Source organism: Dipodomys merriami, unplaced genomic scaffold, assembly GCF_024711535.1.
Source record: "Dipodomys merriami isolate MVZ:Mamm:240054 unplaced genomic scaffold, mDipMer1.0.p SCAF_129, whole genome shotgun sequence".
NCBI classification, from domain to species: domain Eukaryota; kingdom Metazoa; phylum Chordata; class Mammalia; order Rodentia; family Heteromyidae; genus Dipodomys; species Dipodomys merriami.
In genome coordinates, this window is record NW_027202593.1 from 871954 (window position 1) to 897409 (window position 25456).

General features: G+C 49.0%; 1 protein-coding gene across 2 annotated transcripts in view; it reads left to right on the forward strand.

Moving 5' to 3' along the window:
- LOC138824435 (alpha-tectorin) overlaps positions 1 to 25456 on the forward strand; it is a 69958-nt gene that overhangs the window by 38156 nt on the left and 6346 nt on the right. The window contains exons 12-20 of one of the 2 annotated variants that reach the window (XM_070018284.1): positions 1917 to 2478; positions 8655 to 8854; positions 13967 to 14350; positions 16440 to 16726; positions 18200 to 18495; positions 20956 to 21066; positions 22196 to 22398; positions 23235 to 23398; positions 23844 to 24092. In XM_070018284.1, coding sequence (XP_069874385.1) covers positions 1917 to 2478; positions 8655 to 8854; positions 13967 to 14350; positions 16440 to 16726; positions 18200 to 18495; positions 20956 to 21066; positions 22196 to 22398; positions 23235 to 23398; positions 23844 to 24092 — 2456 coding nt within the window. The remainder of the gene's footprint in view (positions 1 to 1916; positions 2479 to 8654; positions 8855 to 13966; positions 14351 to 16439; positions 16727 to 18199; positions 18496 to 20955; positions 21067 to 22195; positions 22399 to 23234; positions 23399 to 23843; positions 24093 to 25456) is intronic. The other variant, XM_070018285.1, reaches the window with a different exon arrangement.

Genomic DNA, 25456 nt, shown 5'->3' on the forward strand with positions numbered 1-25456 from the left:
AGGGACCGTGTACAGCCAACCACAGTACACAGCCAGGGATTGTGTACAACCAACCACAATACACAGCCAGGGACTGTGTACAACCAACCACAGTACACAGCAAGGGACTGTGTACAACCAACCACAGTGCACAGCAAGGGACTGTGTACAACCAACCACAATACACAGCCAGGGACCGTGTACAACCAACCACAATACACAGCCAGGGACCGTGTACAACCAACCACAATACACAGCCAGGGATTGTGTACAACCAACCACAATACACACCAGTGACCGTGTACAACCAACCACCGTGCACAGCCAGACACCGTGTACAACCAACCACAATACACCGCCAGGGACCGTGTACAGCCAACCACAATACACAGCCAGGGATTGTGTACAACCAACCACAATACACAGCCAGGGACTGTGTACAACCATCCACAGTACACAGCAAGGGACTGTGTACAACCAACCACAGTGTACAGCCAGGGATTGTGTACAACCAACCACAATACACAGCCAGGGACTGTGTACAACCAACCACAGTACACAGCCAGGGACCATGTACAACCAACCACAATACACAGCCAGGGATTGTGTACAACCAACCACAGTACACAGCCAGGGACCGTGTACAACCAACCACAGTGCACAGCCAGGGAATGTGTACAACCAACCACAATACACAGCAAGGGATTGTGTACAACCAACCACAGTACACAGACAGGGACCATGTACAACCAACCACAATACACAGCCAGGGACCGTGTACAACCAACCACAATACACAGCCAGGGACTGTGTACAACCAACCACAGTACACAGCCAGGGACCATGTACAACCAACCACAATACACAGCCAGGGATTGTGTACAACCAACCACAATACACAGCAAGGGATTGTGTACAACCAACCACAGTACACAGACAGGGACCATGTACAACCAACCACAATACACAGCCAGGGATTGTGTACAACCAACCACAATACACAGCAAGGGACTGTGTACAACCAACCACAGTACACAGACAGGGACCGTGTATAACCAACCACAGTACACAGCCAGGGACTGTGTACAACCAACCACAATACACAGCAAGGGACTGTGTACAACCAACCACAGTACACAGCCGGGACCGTGTACAACCAACCACAATACACAGCCAGAGACCGTGTACAACCAACTACAGTGTGTAGCCAGGGACCGTGTACAACCAACCACAGTGTGCAGCAATGGGACCTGTACAGCTGACCATAGTGTACAGCAGGTGGCATTGAATATATCGGTGGCAGCATACACATACTTGATCTTGACCCAAAGCATAGGAGGAGAACAAAATAGTTGTATAAATCATAATCTCTGCCTGCCCAGCTCAGGAATGATTTATTCTAAGCCTAGTCAGACAGGCCAGGTGATAGGGGCAGAGTCCGGAGGATGAAGAAGAGGCGGACAAGTAGAAAGGAGTGTACCCAGCAGGGACTTGCCAAGTGAAGTCGTCCTCCAAGAGGGGAAAAAAAAATCCCAAAGAATTGAATACATTGGGGCTTACCTAAAATAAATCTGTGGTAGAGCTGGAAATAGAAATACAAGACTTCTAGGTTTGGGTATTTTATTCTAAACTTTAATTGAATTCTTATTACCCTCTCATTACCTTGGAGAAAACAATTTGAGCTCCTGGGGGATAACAAATGCTACGTAAACCAAAGGCACTGAAATAAATAGGTATATTCGTTTACAAAGGATAGTCATTTAAGTCTGTTCAAATCCTAATAATAATAACTGGCTGGCATAAACAACACTCTATGCAAAGGCTGCATTCAGCCTACCTGGGATCCTGGAGAATTTGTCTTCCTTGAGACTAACAAGTGGGAAAGCTGGGAAATCTCCGGGCAGCTGTGCTTCTCTACTCTCCGCCTTCTCTTACAGGTCAATGACGAACGGCTTTATCTGCCCCTGAAGCTGGGTCAAGGGAAGATAAACATCTTTTCCTTTGGCTTCCACGTGGTAGTGGAGACTGACTTTGGCCTGAAGGTCGTGTATGATTGGAAGACGTTCCTGTCCATCACCATCCCCCGGAGCATGCAGAACGGCACCTACGGCCTGTGTGGCCGCTACAACGGAAACCCCGATGATGACCTGGAGATGCCCATGGGTCTGCCCGCACTGAGCATCCATGAGTTTGGGCAGAGCTGGGTGAAGAGGGACACCTTCTGCCAGGTAGGCTGTGGCGACCGCTGCCCATCCTGTGCCAAAGTCGAGGGTTTCTCCAAGGTGCAGCAGCTGTGCAGCCTGATCCCCAGCCAGAGCGCTGGCTTTGCCAAGTGCCACAGCAAGGTCAACCCCACCTTCTTCTACAAGAACTGCCTGTTCGACTCGTGCATCGATGGGGGCGCTGTTCAGACGGCCTGTGGCTGGCTCCAGAACTATGCCAGCACCTGCCAGACTCAGGGCATCGCCGTGACCGGCTGGAGGAATTACACCTCGTGCTGTGAGTCCCTCTGCTCACCTCTCCCCACAGCTTCTTTCTGCTCGTTCTGGATTGGGGTGGGGGCTGCCCTTCCAACTCATGAGTCAGAGCGAACTGAGAGCGCGATTCAGGAATGTACCATTAGGAATGGAGTTTATAATCTGAAACATGGCTCACCTCTGCTTTCCTTATCTGCAAAATGGGGATACCATGCCTCCCCTGGTTACGTTGGAGGAAGAGATGAGATGGTAAGCATGCCATAACACGTTTGCCACAGAATCATGGAGGAAGAACTAGACGGTTCCTTCATTTGTTCATTTATTCTAGAACCTCTAGGTCCCTCCACACAGTGGTAATGTACCCACTTTTTCTAAGTGGATTCATAAATGCTATGTGTCAGCCTTGAGTATTAAGAGCATAAGAAAGGGATCAGAGCTTCTGGATTCTAGCCTTGACTTTGTCTTTAAGGATCTGTGTGACCTTGGATCAATCTACTTTGTCCTCCCTGGTGCTCACTTTCCCCTGCTGAGGAGCAGTCATTATGCTGCCTGCATCATTTAGACTGCACGAAGGTTGGGAAGCCCAAATAGGGCCACTGGAATCCCACAGCACACACAATGCCTGCTAACTGGCGTCGTATGAATGACTTGCTCTGCGCCAACCCTCCTGCTGAATGCTTTATCAACATTAGCTCATTAATTCTTCTCAATAACCCAATTAGCCAAAGGGGAGTGGAGACTCTGGGGAGACAGAGGTGAGACAAGGTGGGAAGCAAAGTCTGGGATCTGACTTTGCAATCCCAGAGCCCCTGTACCACACAGTGGGCTGGAGGATTTGCCCACACGCAAGGAAAGGGAGAGGCCGGGAGGAGAAGCTGTGGAAGGAATGTGGCTGTCTGTTCTTCCGTCTCAGTCTCATTAAGCACGGCAAGTTTCTTTTAGGAGGTCTGACTCTACAGACAGACAGGCTACAAATAGATGCCGAATGCCTAGAGCTGTAAACAAGGGATTCAACAGGGAACACAGTCCCATGTTCATCTTGGAAAAGGGAGATTTAGATGTAAAACCAGAAGCAGTGTTGTGGCTTAATGCACACACAATAGCTTTCTTTCCGTATACAGTCACCGGATGCAGGGAAGCTGGATGGTGGGGGTCAAGGGGAAAGTGAGTGGAGAGAGAGCAGCTCTGTTTCACACAGGCTCAGTCCCACCCGGCTCAGTCCCCAAGTGAAGCAGTGAAGGACTTACTGCCAGTAGGGAGTGACCGCCTCTAGTATCTTCCATAAAACTAATAGCCCTAGTAAAAGAATGTCTACATTGGGGGTAAAACTTTAGAGCAACGGAGGTCAGCACAACGGACTAACGAACATTCTGTCCTCTAAATCAGCAAGCCAGCCCCGGGGCCCAGTGGCCATATGGGCACAGGATCTGGAAACAAGTTTGGAAAAGAGTCTTGGCCTGTGTTTCTTGAGACCTGCTACAGAGAATAGCTCCCTGTGCGTGCCATGCATGCTGGCTGTGCGCCCTCTCTCTGCCTCTCCCTCTCTCTCCTCCCACCCTCTCCCTTTCTCCCCCTGCTCTTAGATGGCTGGCGTAGTGGAGGTGGCGTAGGCAAGGTGCAGGGTACAGCGTGGTGCCAGAAACCTATCATGTCTAACCACAACATAGAGGAAATTCACTGAAGGGGCAGATGGCAAGACTTCTCATTTCAGTCAAGGGGCCTCTATGTGTGCCACTCGTGCTAAGGATAAAGAACCCGGTTAGCAAGCCTCGGCCCCTTCCTCCCAGGAAGAAGGCCCCCTCTCCCCTATAAGGGGATGAAGGCGGTGAAGATGACTTTTCTTGTCCACCCGATGTCCCCTCTGTCCGTACCCTCTCCTCGCTCCTCCTCAGTCCTGGTTGCTCCTTTTGTACCTGACTGGGCAGCCGCATTGGCAGCACTCAGCCCTGGGCTCACCCTGCTTCTGTCTGAGCCTTGGATCCCATCCCTGCCACAGACCAGCTGCCCCCAGCATGCCAGGGCTGACCACCAGGGCCAGCAGGAAACAGAAAGCCAGAAAACTGTTCCTATCACAGCCTACTTAAGATGTTGCTCCTGCTTTATCATGTAAAAACAAAAAGCAGGGGCTGAGATCCAAAAGCTAGAGCACCTGGGGTGGTTGTACATAACCAAAAGAAAAGCTGAAAGGGGAGAACTAGTCTGTATTTTGAGCATGGTACGTGGAGCGAGAAGGGACCAGGCACAAGTTGGAGACTGAAAGGCTGGTCTGAGCACAGTCCTTGGGAGCTGTATTGTGGAGTGACTGACCTCTAGGAAGGAGAGACAGGACTGGATCCCATTGCTCTGTTGAAATCAATCGAATCCAACACTCCCAGGTTGAGACAGGAGGAATGGTCCTTACGTAAGATTGCCTGTTCCATTTGTGCTTTATAGGTAACAGAGTGGAATGCCAATGTTTCTCAGTGATATTGGCGGTTCCTATCAATGGGATAATTTATTACTCAATTACATTATTTGCAAATGCGTTAGAAAACCTCTTCATCCGAGTTGAACAAATAGGCTTGGAGAGAGAGGGGAGGTAAATTCTCTCAATTACTAACCCTGCCTTGAAATTCATCCAGCTGAATCTGAACATCTTCCAGTCCTTTAATGAGGGACATCAATGGTAAAAATCTTGCTGTGCACCAGGCCCTGGTCTGGGGAGGATGTGTGGGCTCCCTCATTTACTCCATGCTGCGCTCGTAGAGCAGGGACTTCCATTCTCAGGGAGAAAACACTAAGAAACAAATGGGTGTTCCCAGGAAGGCTGGAGAGCTGGTGCCTGCCCTGGCCAGTGCCCCCTCCCCAGCCCTCCTCACCCCGCTTCTCACACGTGATGTCTTCCTTACTGCAGAGTCCCTGTGACTAAAGCAACTTAAAGGATTTATTTTAGCTCAGGCTTTCAAAGATTTCACTCTGTGGCGGGTCGGCTCCATGGAAGAATCTGGAGGGTAAGGTAGGGAGTTCTGGGTCTCATTGAAGGTATGAGGTCCAGTGGAAATACTTGAAAGAGCAATGAATATCTTCACCTTCCCATATAGTCAAGTAGATAACAACGCTTCAGTCACTGTTAATACACACACATTAAATACAACAAATGAACAACATAAAAATAAATGTAGCTAATACTGGTACATGACTGAGTAGACCAACTGCTGAAGTGCCCTGAACCTCCAGAAGTAGCTTGAAAACTAAAGAGAAATGAGTCTATGGTAAAGTCTATTTGGCATTTCAAATCATGGGAGATATATATATATATATGTATATGTATATAAACAGTTAAGGGATGGCTGACAAAAAGAAGTTAAATCTCCCCTTTGTTCCTCACTGCAAAATAAGTCCAGACACAACAAAATTAAACGTTAAAAAATGAATTAGGCTGGGTGATGGTGGCTCACACCTGTAATGCTAGCTACTTAAGGAGACTGATATCTAAGGATCAAGGTTCGAAGCCAGCCCAGGCAGGAAAGTCCTAATGAGCTGGAAGTGGCGCTGAGGCTTAAAGTGGTAGAGCATTAGCTTTGAGCAAAATTGCTCAGGGTCAACACCCAGGCCCTGAATTCAAGCCCCATGACTGGGAAAAACAAATTATCAAAGGACTAGAAGGAATCAGATGTGATAGTATATGCCTGTAACCCTGGCTCTCAGGAGGCTGATGTATGTTGATCATTAGTTTGAGGCAAGCCTGAGCTACCTAGTGAAACCCTGTCTTAGAACAGAACAGAACAAAACAGAACCCTAGAAGAGACTGAGAGAGTTTTGTTGCAACCATCTTTCAGCAGTCTTGTAGCAACATAGAGGTGGAAAGGGCCTTCTAAGCAGACACCAAAGATGGAGAGGAAAACCAGGCTGCATTCAAATCACATTGCCTCTATGTGGTAAAACAATCAGAAACCAAACAAGTGCAAAATTGTTTAGAAGAGAAGCAAAGTCAGAGAGACACGATAAATGTTTCACTACACCCGTGACACATAGAAGTCTATTTTTAATTTACAAAGAATATTTACAATTTAAGAAGAAGAAAACTCAATACCACCCTGTGTGCATGCAAAAAGGCAGTCCACAGGTGAAGACACACAAATGGTTTACAAATGAAAAAGTCGCCCTCCTCCCAAAGAAAGGTCAACTAGATGTAAGGAAAGTAGGTAGGGCAATGTTTACCTTTCAGATTTCTAAGAATTGGGAACTTGGTGGTAAACAGTCAACAAGGATTCAATCCTAGCTCCCCTGGGAACAGGGCAATTGGAGCAGACTCTTTGCTTTAGACTACTTAGACATTCTAAGTCATATTCTGCAGACTCAAATACATATATATATATATATATATATATATAGGCTGTTTTATATATATATATATATATATATACATATATATATGGCAAAACCATATGTTCAGTGATACTCATCACCACATCATTGTGAACATAAAATACACCATGCAGCAGTGCAAAAACTATAATTCAGGAGTAAATGGAAGAAATATTGTCATGGAAAAGCAACAGGCACAGTTGCTTGTAGTGTGTGTTCCCATTTATGTAACAATAAAGTAGGTATACGGTGTACACAGCCACCCACTTGTCTATGCATAGAAATTTCTGGAAGGATTGGTGGTAATTTGTTTTCAGAGGTTGCCTTTTCATTGTACTTACATGGTTTGCGTTTTTCTAACACAAGCAGGAATTGTGTTTTTGAGACACACACACACACACACACACACACACACACACACACACACACACATCTCCAGTATAAGTTGGATATGGTGGCATATGTCTAAATCCCAGCAAATAGAAGCAGGAAATTGTGAACTCATAGCCACTGATCTCCATAGCCTAGGCTACATGACAAGACACTGCCTCAAAAAATACAAGGGCTAGGGAGGTAGCTCAATGGTAGGGCACTTTATCACGTGCAAGGTCCTGGGTTCTGTCCTCACCCTCTCCCTCTCCCTCTCTCTCTCTCTCTCTCTCTCTCTCTCTCTCTCTCTCCCTCTCTCTCCCTCTCTCTCTCTCTCTCTCTCTCTCTCTCTCTCTCTCTCTCTCTCTCTCTCTCTCTCTCCCCCTCTCTCTCTCTCTCCCTCTCTCTCCCTCTCTCTCTCTCTCTCTCTCTCTCTCTCTCTCTCTCTCTCTCTCTCTCTCTCTCTCTCTCTCTTCCCCCCACTCCGTAAGTCATAGAACTGTGCACTCCACAAATACCTTTACTCTTAGGTAGAAGAGACACTCCCCCCCAAAACCTGAAAATTATTCTTTCTTCACCTAAATGTAGTTCTGTTGTTAGTGTACATTGGTTAAGATAATAACTTCTATGAGACTTTTAAGCAACCCCACCTTTATTGATATCTAATACCTACGAGAACCTACATGCCCACCACTGGGCTGAGCACACATTCACTAAGTCCCCTACGCTCAGCCATAGGCAGGTGCCGTGGGCATGTTACAGTGGAGGAAGCTGAGGCTCAGGAAGCCTAAGGAGCTCATCTGGGTCATCAGGGTGACTTGTCAGAGCCTGTTGCCTTCCCCAGGCCCCTGCCTGCCTTCTTCAAGGCGTCTAGATGCATTGAAGAATGATAGAATGTGACTGATAGGAGTCAGTCAGTCACACACACACACACACACACACACACACACACACACACACACACACTCACAGCACACACCTCTCTCCACACACACACACACAGCACACACCTCTCTCCTCAGATCCCAGGGCTCGGAGGCTTCCTGGAGGCTTCCTGCTGATAAGCCGCCGGCCTGAGCTGGCGCTGCGTGGGTGAGACTGCGCATGGGGCTTGGCATCTGGATGGGCTGTGAGGACGAGGAAGGAAATGGATAAGAGGAATGAGCAGGAGTGTGGGCCTCGAGGCAGGCCTGGCGGACTTTGCTTTCTGAGCCGAGGTGTTTAAGGTGGCAAAGAAGCAAAGATCTTGCAAATGGAGGCAGAGAGGAGAGGCCAAAGGGCACCCTCCCTCTGCCCGCCTGTCATTCACAGGACTGAGTCACACAGAGGCCTCCCAGAGCCCAGAGGGTGGTAATGAGGAGCCACACCAGCCTCACACCTCCTCACTCACCCACCCCCTCCGTCTCCCTGGGCAACGGCTACAGACCTCCTTCCGCAGCCCACGCGGACCGTGCACATCCTGACTGGCCCTTTCTGTTGCAGCGGTCACCTGCCCGCCCCACAGCCACTACGAGAGCTGCGTGAGCGTCTGCCAGCCCCGCTGCGCCGCCATCCGTCTGAAGAGCGACTGCAACCACTACTGCGTGGAGGGCTGTCAGTGTGACACCGGCTACGTCCTCAACGGCAAGAGCTGCATCCTGCCCCACAGCTGCGGCTGCTACGCGGACGGCAAGTACTATGAGGTGCGCCACCCCTCCAACCCCCAGGGCGCGGCCAGGCCCGGCACCCGCAGATCACACGCCTGTCATCCCAGCTACTCAGGAGGCTGAGAGCTGAGGATCGCAGTCCAAAGCCAGCTTGGGTAGCAAAAGCCCCTAAGACTCTTACTTCCAATTAAGTAGCAAAAAGCCGAACGTGGAACTGTGGCTAAAGTGGTAGAGCACCAGTCTGTGGAGCAAAAATGCTGAGTGACAGCATGCACGCACGTGCATGCACACACACACGCGCGCGCACACACACACATGAAGGTGGTCAGAATTAACCACAGTGAACTGAGCGGGGAAGGTAGGCCAGTGCAAAGGCTGTGCGACTTGGAAGAGCATCTTGGCCTCCCTCCCCCTCCTTCTTCCTCTTCCTTTCTCCCTCCTCCCCCTCCTTCCTCCTCCCTCCTCAGCACCAAAAGGGCATCTCTGCCCCTGGGGTGCCTTTCCCTGGAGGCCCCCAGACCCTGTGAGTTTCCTCTCCTATAAATCTGAGTTTGGGAGTTCCGACATGGCTCTGCACTGGAAGTACAGTGGCTGTGAATCTGACATTTGTAGCTGTCTTAGCTAAGGACGCTTTTAATGGAAAAGGTTGGAATGGGTGGCCTTCCCTAGATGCTTGCCCCCCCCATCCACACCCCCATCCCACCACTCTCCTGACCCCCCCCAGCTCCCTGCCTCCCCACCCCCACTGCGGGCCCTCTGTCCTTCTACATGGTCCCCAGAGAGCTCTGTCTGGGCTGCCCACGCTGGCTGACACCCTACCCTGTGCTGCTTCTTTTCTGTGGGGCTTTACACAGAGAGCTGATGATGAAGTCCCTGATGGATACTTCCCAATAACACGTGTTAGCTTACTAAATCGTTTCATCTTTTGGACTTTGAAGTCTTTGGAGGGAGGCAGAGGAGCCTGTGACTGGAGATTCTAGACTATATACCAATTCTGTAGTCATTTTTTTATGTTAGTACTGAGACTGAACTCAGAGCCTTAGCTTTTTCACTCAAGGCTGGTGTTCTACCACTTGAGTCCCAGCTCTGCTTCTGGCTTTTTGTTGGTTGATCGGAGATAAGAGTCTCATGGGCTTTCCTGCCTGGCTGGCTTTGAATCGTGATTCTCAGCCCTCAGCCTCCTGAGTAGCTAGGATTATAGGTGTGAGCCACCAGCACCTAACCTTAGTCTTTTTTGAGATGCTAGAATCCTAACATAGAAAAGGTCTTGTTGTCTAGGGAAAGTCTTCAACCTGTGGCTGGGTCTCAGACCCTTATGTGGGTGTGTAGACAGTGAATCCCAAACTGTGCAACCACTGTATAGGTGGCATTGTGGGAGGGGGACAAAACGTGTTTCCTGCTTAAGGAACTTGAAACATCTATTCAGGAAAGAACAAGGGAGCAGTTAGAAAATAACATATCAAAAAGTGAAAAAAGAACACAGAGAAAATCAATTTTAAATGGAAGAGAATGGCAGCAGTTAAAAGGAATCAATTGATATGCCTGAATTTGAAATCAACTAGGCAAGGAAAATAATATATAACGTAATGCTGCATTGACTTGTTCATGACAGATAACTTGCCTTGACATTGGGAATGCATAAGAGTGGGAATGTGGGCACCACCTTCCATTTCATTTTCCCTGGAAAATGCATTTAATGGTTAGGTCAGAAAGACAGGGAGAAAGTAGAATAGAGCTAATAAAAGTGCACTTCTCAGGAGAGGTGATACTTAAGTTTGCTTTTAGAAATATCACTGAGGCGGGGCATGGTGGCATATAACTGTAATCCCAGCTACTCAGGATGTAAAGGTAGGAGAAGCACGGCCCAAGGTCAGTCCTAGGCAAAACACTAGTGCTCTAATGAACAAGCTGTGTGTGTGGTGTGCATGTGTGGTGTTCAGGTGGAGTGGCTAGGAGGAGGATCCAAGGACAGCCCCAGGCAAAAACTCAAGACCCTGTCTGAAAAATAGCTAAAACATAAAATGGGTCTGAAGTAGCTCACGTGGTAGAGCACCTGCTTAGTAAGCTTGAAGTCCTGAGGTCAAATCAAACCCCAGTACAAACCCCATTACTGTCCCTTCCCCATACCCAGTACACACTCCACTCCCCTCCCCCCCGAGATTATTTAAAAGGAAGAGGTAGAACATGAGAGAAAGTAAGTTTAGTTTTCTCGTCTGGGAGAAGATACAAATAGGTTCCAAACTTAGAAAACGTTTTTCTAAATCCTTCTCCCAGCCTGGAGACTGACCAAAATCTCTCTGTGTCACCGTACCCCTCGCGCCCCTGTCCCCCTTGGCGGGGGTCCTGAGTGTCTGTGTAGCATGGGGGATGAGCCTGGGTCTCACCCCAGCTGCGTCACTAATGGGACGTGGTGTTGAACCATCAGCGTCATTTCCCTCAGTCTGTCTCCCTTCGAATGAAAGATGGCTAAAAGTACTGACTGGGTAGAGTTGCTGTATGACTAGGCCAGGTGCCCAGCCTCGAACCTGTCAGCTAGTCATTCAATAATTGGTAGCTGATATCATTATTGCTACTGCTGTTCTCTTGAGAAACATTTTGTAAATTAAAAAAACCAACCCAGGCACATTAATGAGATGATGCCTATAAAAACCCTTGGAACTCCCAAGGAAGGCACAGCCCAGCTCTGCTAGCTATTAGTTCTATAAACATTACTCTCTGTTTTTCATCAGTGTCAGTGGGTTTTGACAACAGCTTATATTTGGGAAGAGGCAGAGCCACAATTCAAACAAGCTGGAGGGGGTTGGGGGGCGGCTTGTTGATATAGTAAATGTCTTTGGAAATAAAGAGAGAACACATCTAGCCATTAGCATGTATGGTAAGCTGTCTTTGTCGTGTCTGATTAAGGTAAAGAAAGTGGCATGGCGCCAAGGCACTTTCCTTGGATGCTAGTTTCATGACCAAGTTCCCCTGTGGATGAATTATTTATCCTTGATCATATCCACACACACAGGGTTGTTTTTCTCTTTCCACCGATACAATGTCTGAATTTCTTATCGGAAAGAGGCCAGACCAACCACTCAATTATTCTGTAAATCTGATAAGAAAAAATGAAGTCAATTTGTGAGGCGGCTGGCACCCAGAATATGTTATAGATCTGGAGGGAGAGAGGACTTGGTTCCAGGAATGACTTCACTCGGAGGATGAAAGAATCAACAATGGCATCTTGAAGTACAGGTACTGGAAGATCTCGTCCTTTAGCAATTTGCCCTTGGATCTTAGTCACAGCTGTTGTTGACAGTGGGGGGTGTTGATAAGCCTATCCTTGAAGCAGCCAATGGTGACCAGAAAACATCATAGGTCTTTTTGTGCTGCTGAGATAGATATCTTTTCCAGATTGTACCCTTGGTAAATTGATACAGGTTACGTGCATCAAAACCGAAGATCTGAAATCCTCAAGGCCACAAAATAAGTAACTTTTTGAGAGCTGATTTGATGCCACAAGTAAAACCCACTCACACCATGAAACTTTGTTTCATGCACAATTTTAAAAAGGGACTGTATTAAATTACCTTTGGGCTGTGTGTAGAAGTCGTGTATGAAACAGATGCATTTTGTACTTAGACTTGGGTCCCATCCCCAAGGTATCTCATTATACATATGCAAATAATCCAAAATCTGCAACACTTCTGGTCTATAGCATTTCAGATGAGGGATGCTCAATTTGGAATGCCCACACATCAATGTATTGGGGCCACATCTGACTTGGGCAGCCACGATCATTTTTCCAAAAGTTTCCTGGGATTCTTAGCCTAGAGAAAGTGCAAAATCAAGAATACAAAATTCAAGGGTGTCTACAGATTGTTGTCTGTTTGAACAAGAGAGAAGGATAGTAGAGACTCTTCATTGTAAGCATTGTAATGGTTTTATATAATTCTCAGACTTTCTGAGGAAGATAAACGGTTCTTCTATAGTAGCTATGATTACTGAGCATTGGAAACACATCTCCATGCCTTTTTATTGTTCTTTGTTTTTTTTTTTTTTTTTCGGTCATGGGGCTTGAACTCTGGGCCTGGGCGCTGTCCCTGTGCTCTTCAGCTCAAGGTGAGAGCTCTACTGCTTGAGCCACAGCACCACTTCCCGTTTTCTAGTGTTTTGTTGGAGATAAGAGTCTCATGGAGTTTCCTGCGCGGGCTGGCTTTGAACCGCAATCTTCAGATCTCAGCCTCCTGAGTAGCTAGGATTACAGGCATGAGCCACTGGAGCCTGGCTCCATGCCTTTTTAAATCTGACCTTCACACTGTCAGGTCAGACATGCTCTTTAATTTAGAGATAAACAAACTGGACTGGGGATGTGGTTCAGTGGTAGAGCATATGTCTGCCATGTGCAAGGCCCTGGGTTCCATCCCTAGCACCACAAGAATACAAAAACAGTTGCGTAGACACAACAGACTGACACACACCAGGAGATTAGGAACATCCCCCAGGACATCACACACCTCGGGTGCTAGGGCTGGGCTGACACTTGGGTGGATGGTCCCAGCGCTGGCCTTCCATGCAAGCGAGATGTGGATGAGATCACAGCCAGGATGCCCGAGAAAAGAGGGACATGCAACAGAAACCCGATCAGGAGGAGGCTAGACACAGCAGCCTTTTGGAAGGATGGGCGAGGTGAAAGGTTAAACGACCCATCCGAAGGAAGAGTTGGTGATCAGTGTCTTTTGACTAACCTGAGATTCGAAGGGCTGGTTTTTTCCATCTTGACTTCAATTCCGTCCTTGAAGTGGAGCCTGTGTCTGTCAGAAGTGTGGCTCCTGGTTGCTAGTTTGTGCATCTGCACTCTTCTTTCCCTCCTTCACCGCGTTCCTCGAACAGCTGCGTATTCAGGTGGGCTATGAGTAGTTCTATGACCCAGAGATCCCAGAATCCCCGATGGGGACCCATCACCCCCACTGCGTGTGATCTGGCTTCTGAGTTGGCTTGGAACCTGGCACACTCCCTGGGGCCAAATCCAGCCACTGTTTAGGCTAGGCTAGGCTGGCCTGGTGTCTGGGAGGCTCCAGATGGACTGGGTCTTGGGGGGAGCCTGTAGGGGGAGGTCCCCAGGCCTGGACCCCAGCCTGCGTGTGATGCCTGCGGCCCCTCTTGCAGCCCAAGCAGCTGTTCTGGAACAGTGACTGCACGCGGCGCTGCCGCTGCTTCCGGCGCAACCTCATCCAGTGCGACCCGCGCCAGTGCAAGTCCGGGGAGGAGTGTGCGCTGCGCCACGGCGCCCGTGGCTGCTTCAGCACCAGGTCCTCCTTCTGCCTGGCGGCCGGCGGCGGCGTCTTCCGCACCTTCGACGGTGCCTTCCTCCGCTTCCCCGCCAACTGCGCCTTCGTGCTCTCCACCATCTGCCAGAAGCTGCCCGACGTCTCCTTCCAGCTCATCATCAACTTCGACAAGTGGTCCTCCCCGAACCTCACCGTCATCTCCCCAGTCTACTTCTACATCAACGAGGAGCAGATCCTCATCAGCGACCGCAACACCGTCAAGGTAACACACCCGGCCTGGCCTGGCCTGGCCTGGGGAGGACGGGCTGATGGGCCAGGGATGCCAGGGCCTTGGCTGCAATGTGTCTGGCCTGGCCTGGCCTGGGGGAGACGGACCGATGGGCCAGGGACCCCAGGCCCACGTGGGCTGAGCGTGTGTGGTGCCCAGCTAAGCAGGTTAGTTGTTGGGTCAAAGTGCCATGGCATCCACTAACCACGCTCGGGTGAGCCGATTTTAAAGACTAGATGTGCAATGTTTCTGTGAACCTATAACTAAGCCTAGTACCAGGACAGGTTCACGCTGTAATCCTAGCTAATAAGCAGGCTGAGCATTGTAGTTCAAAGCAGCCTTGGCCAGACTCCTAATTTAAGACTCGATATTAACCCCAGCTCAAAAAAACCACAGAGTGGTTCAAGTGGTAGAGCACCATCACCCTTGAGCAAAAAAGCCAACTGAGAGTGTGAGGCTCTGAGTTCAAACCCCAGCACAATAAATAAATAAATGAAACAGAATAAAAGGCATGGATAGCTACCAGAGTTTCAGGGAACAAAATGGCAGCCAGGTGCCCTCTGGATTGATTGTCACGACACATTTGCTCTGTTTTTAACAGTGCTATATCCTTAGCCCTGTCCAACTGTCTGTCTTCTTGCCCTTTCCCCCACTAAGACATCTGCCTATGAAAACAGTGACTGGAACAAACAACCACCCATCCAAGCCTCCTCTACAAGGGATCAGAGGACCCAGGATGGGATACCAAGGGGAGGAAAGTGGTGAATTTCTCTTTGATTGGCACTTCCCTAGGTCACTTGTCTGCTTTTGTTGTTTTTTTTTTGGGGGGGGGTTATTTGGCAAATCTTAGATCTGTTTATAAATAAACATGAAGCCCTCCCTGACCCCTTATAACCATTGTCTGGAGGGATCCATTCCTTCTGCCTAAGAAGATAATCTGCTCTATTGACAGTGACCCCTAGACTCTGAGCTGCACCATGGTCTCGGCAGGTAAACCTGAAGACGGAGCCAAGCTCCATCTCTAGAGCCCAGGCAGGGAGGGGCAGGGAGAGAACCCAGTATCGTTATTTTGGAATGGAAGGTTGTGAATCTGCTTTCCACCCTGGCCGGGATATTCCAGCACTGAGTGACCTTTTATTGGAAGAGTCATCAAATAGTTTAGTATCCAGCGTCAGGCAAAAGACTGGCTGGATTTTGCAAGCTTAGAATCATCTGGATTTTAATGCCGGTTTTGAACTTTAATAAAAGCCGCTACTGGTTTTGACATTCCAATTCCTTTCGGAAATGGGCCCACGTGGAGGCCGCTGCACTGGCACAGAATACGAGAGGAAGACATCGCAGGCGCTCACCTGAGAAAGCAACGCGGCTTTGTCATGAGTAAATACCCAGGCTTGCCAAAAATAGGACGGACGATCTTTTAAAATCTTTTTTTTATGAAACTAAAGTTACTAATAACCTGTGGGGAAAAAAGCAATTTATTTTGTAAGTACAGGAAAAGTATGTTATATTCTGTCCCAACGGCCAAGGAAAGAAACATTATAAAGCAAGAAAATGACAAATGCTGAACCGGCTGAGCCTAGAGGACCCCTGGGGGACTTCAGGCCCAAAGATTACAAACAAGAAAACAACAAACATGGCAAACACCCCCACATTTGTTTTAATGACGTTGGACTCTGCTCTGTACAGGATTAGCATGTCATTTTCAGTAATTGGTTTCTGCTGGGGAAAGTTGTGGACAAAATTCCTTCCATTCACCGAGGGTACTGCCTTTCTAATACTGCCTTCCCTCCTCCCTCACTACCCCCTTGTGCTCCATAGTTGACTTCCCTTGGGAAGACTGTAAGATAAGTGAGTGTTCCCCAACTCTTGGACAGGAGTTCATGAGCTGTGTGCCCCGTTGGCACAGCTTGACTCTGTAAATAAAGTTTTATTAAAACACAGCTTCACTTATGTTGTTACACACTGCCTGGGGCTGCTGCCAGGCCACAGGGTCCAGTGGTGGCCACAGAGACCACGGAGGGCTCGTGGATTGCCTCTGCCAGCAGCTGTCAGGCTGGTGACTCTTTTCTGCCCACTCCAACAGGTGAACGGCACTCAGGTGAATGTCCCGTTCGTCACAGGCTTGGCCACCAAAATCTACAGCAGCGAGGGCTTCCTGGTGATCGACACCAGCCCTGACATCCGGATCCACTACAACGGCTACAATGTCATTAAAATCAGCATCAGCGAGAGGCTGCAGAACAAAGTGTGTGGCCTGTGTGGCAACTTCAACGGTGACCTGACCGATGACTACGTGACCTTGCGGGGCAAGCCGGTGGTGAGCAGCGTCGTGCTGGCCCAGAGCTGGAAGACCAACGGCATGCAGAAAAGGTGAGGGCGTCCCAGCGGCTTCTACCTCAGGTCTTCCCACACCCTCAGCAGGTGTTTGCTAGGGGCGGATTCCCCTGGACCTCCCTTCCTCCCCTGCAGAGTTAAGCCAAAGGCCCGCACAGTTTTGATGCTGCCTGAAGGGTGCATCAGAGGCTGTGAATTGCTGAGCTCGGGTGACAGGACTCTGAATGAGCCTCTCGTTCAGCTCTGGGCTCATCAGAACCACGTGTCATGCAGGAGTGAGGATCTGAGGCTGTGACCCGGTACCCACGGGGGACCTAGGCTCTACGGTTAGGGGTAGAATGAAGAGTAGACAGAGAAGAAGAAAGGCCGCCCTTTGCTCTCTAGCTCTGAGCCTGATTGAATACCCTGATTCTGTCCACAAGCCTTGACTGTGGTGGTCCTGCAGGCCAAAGCCCGGTGGGCATCAGGACAGCCTTTTTGAAAACAGAAACCATGGGGGTTACATTATTCCAGCCAGACTGACCAGCCAAGATAAAATGGGCTAATAAACAAGTTATTCCCGAGTTCTTAATGTAGATTCCCTCTGGGGTGCCGAATTATGTTGTTGCCTTTCTGGGTCTATGGATAGCATCTCTTCCCTGGGATGTCTTTGTAAAAATGACTTGATCTCTTCCTACTCTCCGTGCTAGACTCCAGCTAAAACACCCAGTTATAGAAATGAAGCCCCAAGCCCTTCCTGACCATGCCCCAGGCATGAACTGAATAATGTCTCTATGTTAGATCATCCTGTGAATTATAGGGCCCAGAGCCGGACTGTGGACAGCATGGAGTCCAGCCTGTTCCTTTCCTTGGGAAAAGCCATCTAAAACACAATCGCTTATTTACATGAGGAGGCCGCACAGATGCTGGGCCAGCATCAGATTTCAGGCCCCCTCCTCTTTCCTCCAGTGCAACTCCATGGCCGCCCAGAGAGAAAGAAGATAGCTTTGGATACATAAGCCGCTCTGGGCCATGCAATGACAGGCTGAGCTCTGTTCTTCCTGGTCTGGGAAGTTCTGATTCCATGTTACTTTGTTTTTTTCCTTCTTCTGTGTTTACTTATTTTCTTTTACAAACTATCTTCAACTAGATGCAGATTTCCTCATGAAGGTTTTGCTTCAGGTCTTTGATCACTAAACTGGCTTAGAAAGCGCTTGATTTTCCTGTCAGATCTTTAATCCTGTCCAGTATCATTACTGTTCTTATTGCTATTGTTATTCTATTGGTAGCTGTTGATGTTATTAATGGTACCAATGGATGGTATTGGTGTTAATGGCATTGATATCAGTATCTGCCTTTGGGTGGGCTCTTTGGCTGTGGGTCTGTTGCTGTACTTTCCCTTCCCTCTGTCCTAGTGGTATAACCAGTAGCGGTAGCTGCTTCAAGCCAGACAGACAGGCACAACAGATGCTGTGCTGCCTTGCCCGGCAGAACTCGGGTGGCTGTGTCTGCTTCACGCGTTCTGACCAGGCCTCTCACCCCCAGCTGTAACGAGCTGCAATTCTCGCAGTACGCGGCCACGTGCGACAACGTGCACATCCAGGCCATGCAGGGTGATGGCTACTGCCTGAAGCTCACGGACATGAAGGGCGTCTTCCAGCCCTGCTACGGGCTCCTCGATCCCCTCCCCTTCTACGAGTCCTGCTACCTGGACGGCTGCTACAACCTCAAGAAGTTCCAGCTGTGCGGCTCTCTGGCTGCCTACGGGGAGGCCTGCCGCTCCTTCGGCATTCTCAGCACCGAGTGGATCGAGAAGGAGAATTGCTGTAAGAGAATTGTGTGTGTGTGTGTGTGTGTGTGTGTGTGTGTGTGTGTGTGTGTGTGTGTGTGTGTGTGTGTGTGTGTGTGTGTGTGTGTGTGTGTGTTCCTTGCAGGTAGCATTGCTTCATTTAGCTAGCCAGGGATGATGGGCCTCTTCATCTTTATTCGTCAATTTGCCTTCAGGGGTGAGAGAGTGGAGAGTTGTGGGGTGCAGCAGAGGTCCAATGGGGGTGCATTCCCTGGGGACACTAGCCCCCTCCTGCCAGCTCTTATGCAAAGATGGGATTTGAACAAGAAAGTTGGGACAATGAGGTCCTTGGGCGGGAGGATTTACATTTGGGGATGGTGCTGTAGAGGGATGCAGTCTGGTACTTCTGATTGCTCGTGGTTCCAAACCCAGCTCTCCCTTAGCTCCTGTAATGCAGGTCAGAGCCCCAAATCTCAAAGGAGAGCAGTAGGGTTGAGCTGTCCCCATCTGCCTGGCTTGAAAAGAAGCTGAAGTTAGATTTAATCCCATAGATTGAACTAGATGGCAAGATTAAGATCTGTAGATTTGTTTATTTTTCCCTTGGTAAGAAAACCATTTCAGCTGGGCACCAGTGGCTCACGCCTGTAATCCTAGCTACTTAGGAGGCTGAGATCTGAGGATCATGGTTCAAAGTCAGCCCGGGCAAGAAAGTTCATGAAACTCTTATCTCTAATAAACCACCAGAAAACAGGAATTGGTGCTGTAGCTCAAGTGGTAGAGTGCTAGCCTTGAGCTGAAGAGCTGAGGGACAGCGCCCAGGCCCAGAGTTCAAGCCCCACGACTGACAAAAACAAAAACAAAAAACCATTTCAATGTGTGTAACCCATCCAATATTCAATTCTTTTTATTAATTACATGGAGCAAGGATAAATATATGTAAACATGTATGTGTGTAGCATATGTGTATGTGTTTATATGTATCAGTGGCACTGTCATTGGTGTGGTGTGAGGTCACCAACATAATGTGTGTTTGTGCCCAGACACAAAAACCAGCCCCGAGAGGGTTCACGAGAGCCAGAGTGTGCACAGGACCCCCCCAGAACTAGACATGTAGAGTGGCACATTTACATATCCTCAGTTCAGAGCCTGAAAACCATGGATGTCATGGAAGTAGGTATTTAGTAATTTCAGAAACTGAAGGAACTTCCTAATCTGTTGGAAATTAGCAGAAATGTTTTATTGTTATAACTATTATTCTACTCTGCTATGGCTCCTAAGAAATTTGTTTAATGAATTGTTTTGAACTTTGAAAATTGTCTGGAGTTTGTGCGTGTGTGTGTGTGTGTGTGCGTGCGTGCGTGTGTGTGTGTGTGTGTGTGTGCGTGCGTGTGTGTGTGTGTGTGTGTGTGCGTGTGTGTATGTGCACTAATACAGGGCTTGGACTCAGGGCCTTTTGCTCTCACTTGACTTTCTTACTCATGACTAGTGCTCTACCACTTGAGCCACACCTCTAGCCCAGTATTTTGCTGGTTAGTTAAAGTCTTGAAGACCTTATTATTCAGATAGATTTTATCCAGGTCACTTTTCAACCATGACCTTCCTGTCTCTGCCTCCCAAGTAGAAGGAATTACAGGCATGCACCACCACCCCTGGGCTGAACAGTGGTTTCTTTAGCACCAACCATGATGATGAACAAGGACCCTTCTATCTTGATGGGAAAGAGACTGTTTAAACAAAGAAATCAGTCTCTTAAAAGGAGCTCTCAAAAAAAAAAATGGTGACTCTGACGTAAAGATGTTGGGTTTCCGTGGTGGTGGTGTCTGTCCATCATGGATGGTGGTGCTTTACATACACTTGCAGTTTGTTTAACTTACCACTTGACTCTTCCGTCAGAACAGCACTGTTCATATAAGTCAGTGCCGGTGAATTAGGTGTAAGTTTTTGGTTTGTATGTTTTTATGAAATCAAGTAGCTATTTATGGAGAAAGAGTCAAAGACAGAGTGATCCACTCTTGGATCTTGTTATGCCCTCAAGATTTCATTGCTGACAAATATTGATTGATCATTAACTGGGTGCTGGAAATGTGGAGCTGAGAGTTTTGGATCTGACTCGCTAAACTATAAATATAAATGCAAGTGGTTACTGTGTGCTCTACTGGGTATAGTCATTATGGTACCTCCTGGCACTTAAGAGTTGACTACCCTGCCTCTGCCATCTACTTTCCCTGGTGACCTTGTGTGTGAAGCAGGGGTTGTAATATTTAGCTTGAGGTGTACTCATCAGGGTCAAATCAGCTAGCCCCGAGCTCTGTGCCAGGCCCGTAGTAAGCGCTGGGTCCCTAGCAATTTCCATTTGGTTTTCTGCAAGGTCGCTTTGCCCGTGGACCTGCAGCGGCCACCAGAACTATTGCCATTCAGAGACTTCAAGCGGCCGATCCAGACCCCTGAGTGTGGGTGTGAAAATCACGCGTGTGTTTCCGTGTGTTTTCCTTTTTAGCAGGAGTGGTTGAAGATCCCTGTGTGGGGGCGGATTGTCCCAACCGCACGTGTGAGCTGGAGAACGGCAGGGAGCTCTGCGGGTGCATCGAGCCGCCCCCCTACGGGAACAGTGAGTGACCACGGCCAGCGCCCCCTCCGGGAGGCCGGGAGGGGCGGGGGGGGGTCCTGGCCCCGGTGGGGGGGGGAGGGGGAGACTGGAGAAGGGCTTGAGAGGACCCACCCCTCCATTGGAAACTCCAGGAGCAAACGTGCCCCGTGGCTGCCGCCTCCTCTTCTTCAGTACACCCCGTCACACAAAGCCGTGCCCGTGAGTGGAACTGGCCAAGTTGCACATCAGAGAGATCCGAGTTGGTCTTTCAGACTCACAAGGAAGTAAAAATGGTTTTGATGCCAACATGAAAGAATTAGCAAAGTACCAGGTGCCTTAAAAACCCCGCCCAGACACTTCTCGTCTGGAAGACACAACTGAAATGTGTGTGGCCATCAGGAAAGAAACACCTGGGCCCTCGGGCCTTGTTCCCTGCTGTAGTTCCCATAGGGTGGAGGAATGGCTGGTCCTCAGCTGCCTCAGCTCCAAAGGAGCCACTTCGTCCTCCCACTTCCTGCCCTTTTCTGAACCTAGTAACTCAGAGGCATGCGCTAAGTTTAGCATCATTGCGGAAGGAAAGCCTAATTAACTAGAAGTCTCCCGAGAAGGGGACAGAGTGCTTCAAAGCGGAGGAAAATATTTCTGTTTCGACAGTGCTTATTATCGGGTGTTTATATGCCGAGAGAAAATGTCAATTGGTGCACCACTGTCTTGAAAGCCCGTCCTGGGTGCTCAGCCGGGGCCTGCTGGGGCCCTGCAGGGCCGGGCTTCACCAGGGCCTGGGGTCGGAGGCCCCACCAGAGCTCCTTTCGGGTCTTGCTTCTAGCCAGGCCCCAGTGAGCCAGAGTCTGTGAGACTCTGACAATGAAGTAGCTGTCACCAGCATGCAGGGGAGGAAGGCCTGGGGTTATCAAGAGCAGACAAAAGGCACTTTGTTAGCATTTTATCTTTTTAATAAGGCTCTACCAAGGCCCGAGTTACTGCCTTAAATGAATCCACACACTCATTTGGGGTGATCAAAGCATAATTAGAAGCCGTGCAGCCTCTGAGCGGAGCTCATCCGCCTGCTGTAAGGAGGGATGGAAGCAGGAGGTCTTGCCCAGTGCCTGCAGCATCTCTCAAAGGATTCTCCTCACCGCGGTTCCCACAGACTCCCACGACATCATTGACGCAGAGGTGACCTGCAAGGCAGCCCAGATGGAAGTGTCCATATCGAAGTGCAAGCTCTTCCAGCTGGGCTTTGAGAGGGAGGGCGTGAGAGTCAATGACAGACAGTGCTCCGGAATCGAGGGGGAAGACTTCATCTCCTTTCAGATCAACAACACCAAAGGGAATTGTGGAAACATTGTGCAGGTGAGCAGAGGCGCCTGCCAGAGCTAGTGGCGGTGTGTGGTACCTGCCCATTGATTGTCCTTAAAGCCAGCACTGGGACGTTCCACTTAGAATAGGCTCTCTGGAGAACAGCAAAAGGCACGTACGATGAAAAACAGCAAGGGCGACTGTCACTTAGTGCTAAGCGGTTGATTGAACTGAAAGAGCATTGTATGTGATGTCTGACTTTCCCTGATTTCCCAGGCCTGCTGTCATCCCTCGTTCGGCAGACTTGAAAAACCATTGTTGACTTCTCTTATGGTTTGCCATCTTGCCATGTAAACATAGCCTGGCTCAGCTACTGGGGATAGTGAAGGGTGTCACACACAGCCTGTAACGGTTCGCTTCCAAGATACGGCAGATCCCAGCCTTTAGCGGCAGAATTTCCAATGTGGTGTTTAGTGAAACATCCCATTTCTCTGTTCAGTTTGGTGCTTGTCACCATGTCTGGTAAAAAGTGCGGTTGGAGGAGAAGATTTTTCTTTTGAATGAAGGCTTGCGAAAGTTCTGGCACAATGGCTCTTCCCTCACCATGGGAATTGCTCATGTTCTCAGGAGCTTGAATTCCCGCCGGTGCCTGTGGGCTGCCTGTAGTTAGAATGCGTAGTATATGAACCTTCCCTTCCATGGGCCTTCAGGAACATGTCCTCCATGGACATCCATTGCGGTGATTCCCCCCGCCCCTGGTAAACGGTGTAGCTCCATGCTGAGTTATACTGGAACGAAGCCATTCCGCTACGCTCGGAAATGGGGATTGGAAATACAAACCACACAGTCACTTTCAGGTGCAGTGATTTCTGACCTCCCTTTCTCCGCAGTCCAATGGCACTCATATCATGTATAAAAACACCATCTGGATCGAAAGCGCCAACAACACAGGCAACATCATCACCAGGGACCGCACCATCAGCGTGGAGTTCTCTTGTGCCTACGAGCTCGATATCAAGATCTCCTTGGATTCGGTCGTGAAGCCCATGCTGAGGTAATGCATGCTGCGTTCCCTGCTTCTTTGACAGCGAAGGGCACTGTCATCAGGTTGCTAGCCTTTTTTTTCTTTAAAGCACCAGGGAAAACACAGTTCCTCCATCCGGAACTCAAACACATCAGCACGTCACTGTTCAGTAGAAATTTCTGCACTGCTGGCGACAGTTCCATATCTGAACCCATCCACATGCGGTGGCTAGGAGTCACAGACAGCCGTCCAGTCTTCCAAGTGTGACTCAAGGGGGCTGGAGAATTGGGATTTTATTCTGTTTGAATTTACCTTTCCCAGTGTACAGAGAGGCCCGTGTCGCTCAAGACTTTCACCCTTGCTCTGTGCTTTTCCTTCCTTCTGCTTTATTTTTTGTCTCAGTTTGAAATGTGATAGGTGAGGGAATAAATGAGACTCTCTGGGGTGCTCTGTCACATGACCCTTTTTCTCGCAGTGTGATTAATCTGACGGTTCCAACCCAAGAAGGCAGCTTCACCACCAAGATGGCGCTCTACAAGAATGCCTCCTACAAGCACCCTTACCGCCAGGGGGAGGTGGTGCTCACCACGCGGGACGTGCTGTACGTGGGCGTCTTCGTGGTGGGCGCGGACTCCACCCACCTGATCCTTACGCTCAACAAATGCTATGCCACCCCGTCGAGGGACAGCAATGACAAGCTCCGATACTTCATCATTGAAGGAGGGTGAGTGGCCCCTGACGGACGGATGGACAGACAGACAGATGGACGGACAGATGGTGACCTCGAAGCCTGGAGTGCATCGTCTGCACTGGGGAAAGGGGTGGGGATGATGCTTTGTGGACAGCTATATAACCAGCCTGGAATTCTCCTAAGGGCTGGCCAGCGAGGTAGACTGTTCTATGTGCCTCATTTTACAGAACAGATCCAGCAACTTGACCGAGGTCAACGTCCCCAGAGGGGCAAGATGATGGATTGTTATTGGCATCAAAGAGGGCACTCTCTCCCACTAGGCTGATCTTGGATTTGAGAGGGCTGTGGAATGCTGTATGTCATGAGGCTAAGGAAAGGCTAGTGAGCAGCACCCACCTGGTGGAGGGTTTAACTTCGTGGCACTGGACTCGCCTTACCTTCTCCAGAGCTTTGGGTTTGATTCCTAGAACCAAAAACAAACAAACAAAAGCCCCAGCAGCAACAAAACTTACAGAAACAAACAAAAAATAGAAGACAGTAATCTGACAGGAGAAATTCCAAGACTCCCAGTGGACTGCTTGCGGCTCTAGATAATACTAAACCCCATCCACGCTGCATTCCCTTTTCCAAGCCATGAAACAGGCATTGTGTCACAACCCCGGGCCACTATGTAAGATCAGTTGCACACAAGCACAGAGACCCCATGGAGACTGTAACTGTGATGGCTGTGGAGTGACTAGTGGGCCGAGTGCCTTATACAGCACAGACGCTCCTGGCAGAGGGGTGACTTGTGTCCTCGGCAGATGGGGTGGGGCGCAGGAGACTTCCTCCAGACACCCAGAATGGCGTGCCATTCCAGACGCTCGACGCCTGCAGCCTCCCTTCAGTGTTTTCATGCTGGGGTTGGGTGTCAGTGACTGGAGCTGTGCAAAAGGGGGATTCCTGTCCTTTTCGCCCACCACTCTGTGCCTGCCACCTCAGATGTCTTCTGAAATAGAGTGGTTACACAACGCAATGTGCTGAGTGAATGAATGAGAAGACTGCAGACCAAACAATTGTAAGGATAGCTATCTTTATTTTTTAACACTATGAGCTGGGTGTGGTGACACATGACTATAATCCAAGCTCCTTGGGAAGTAGAGGCAGCAGGATTGAGGTCTGTATAAAAATCCAATAGATTTTCTTTCTATTTATTCTAGCAAATCTACTGAGATAGAAAACATCACCATAATCTAATTTTAGAACCATTCCCATCATTCCAATATAATAATTGTTAAAGCAGGTGGTTGTATTATTCCCTATTCTACTATAACTAGCATTTAATTCCCAAGGCATTTAATGGTTATGAAACCAAGTCACAGGTGTGGATGTCGTTTCAGAGATGACTGGGTCCGGGG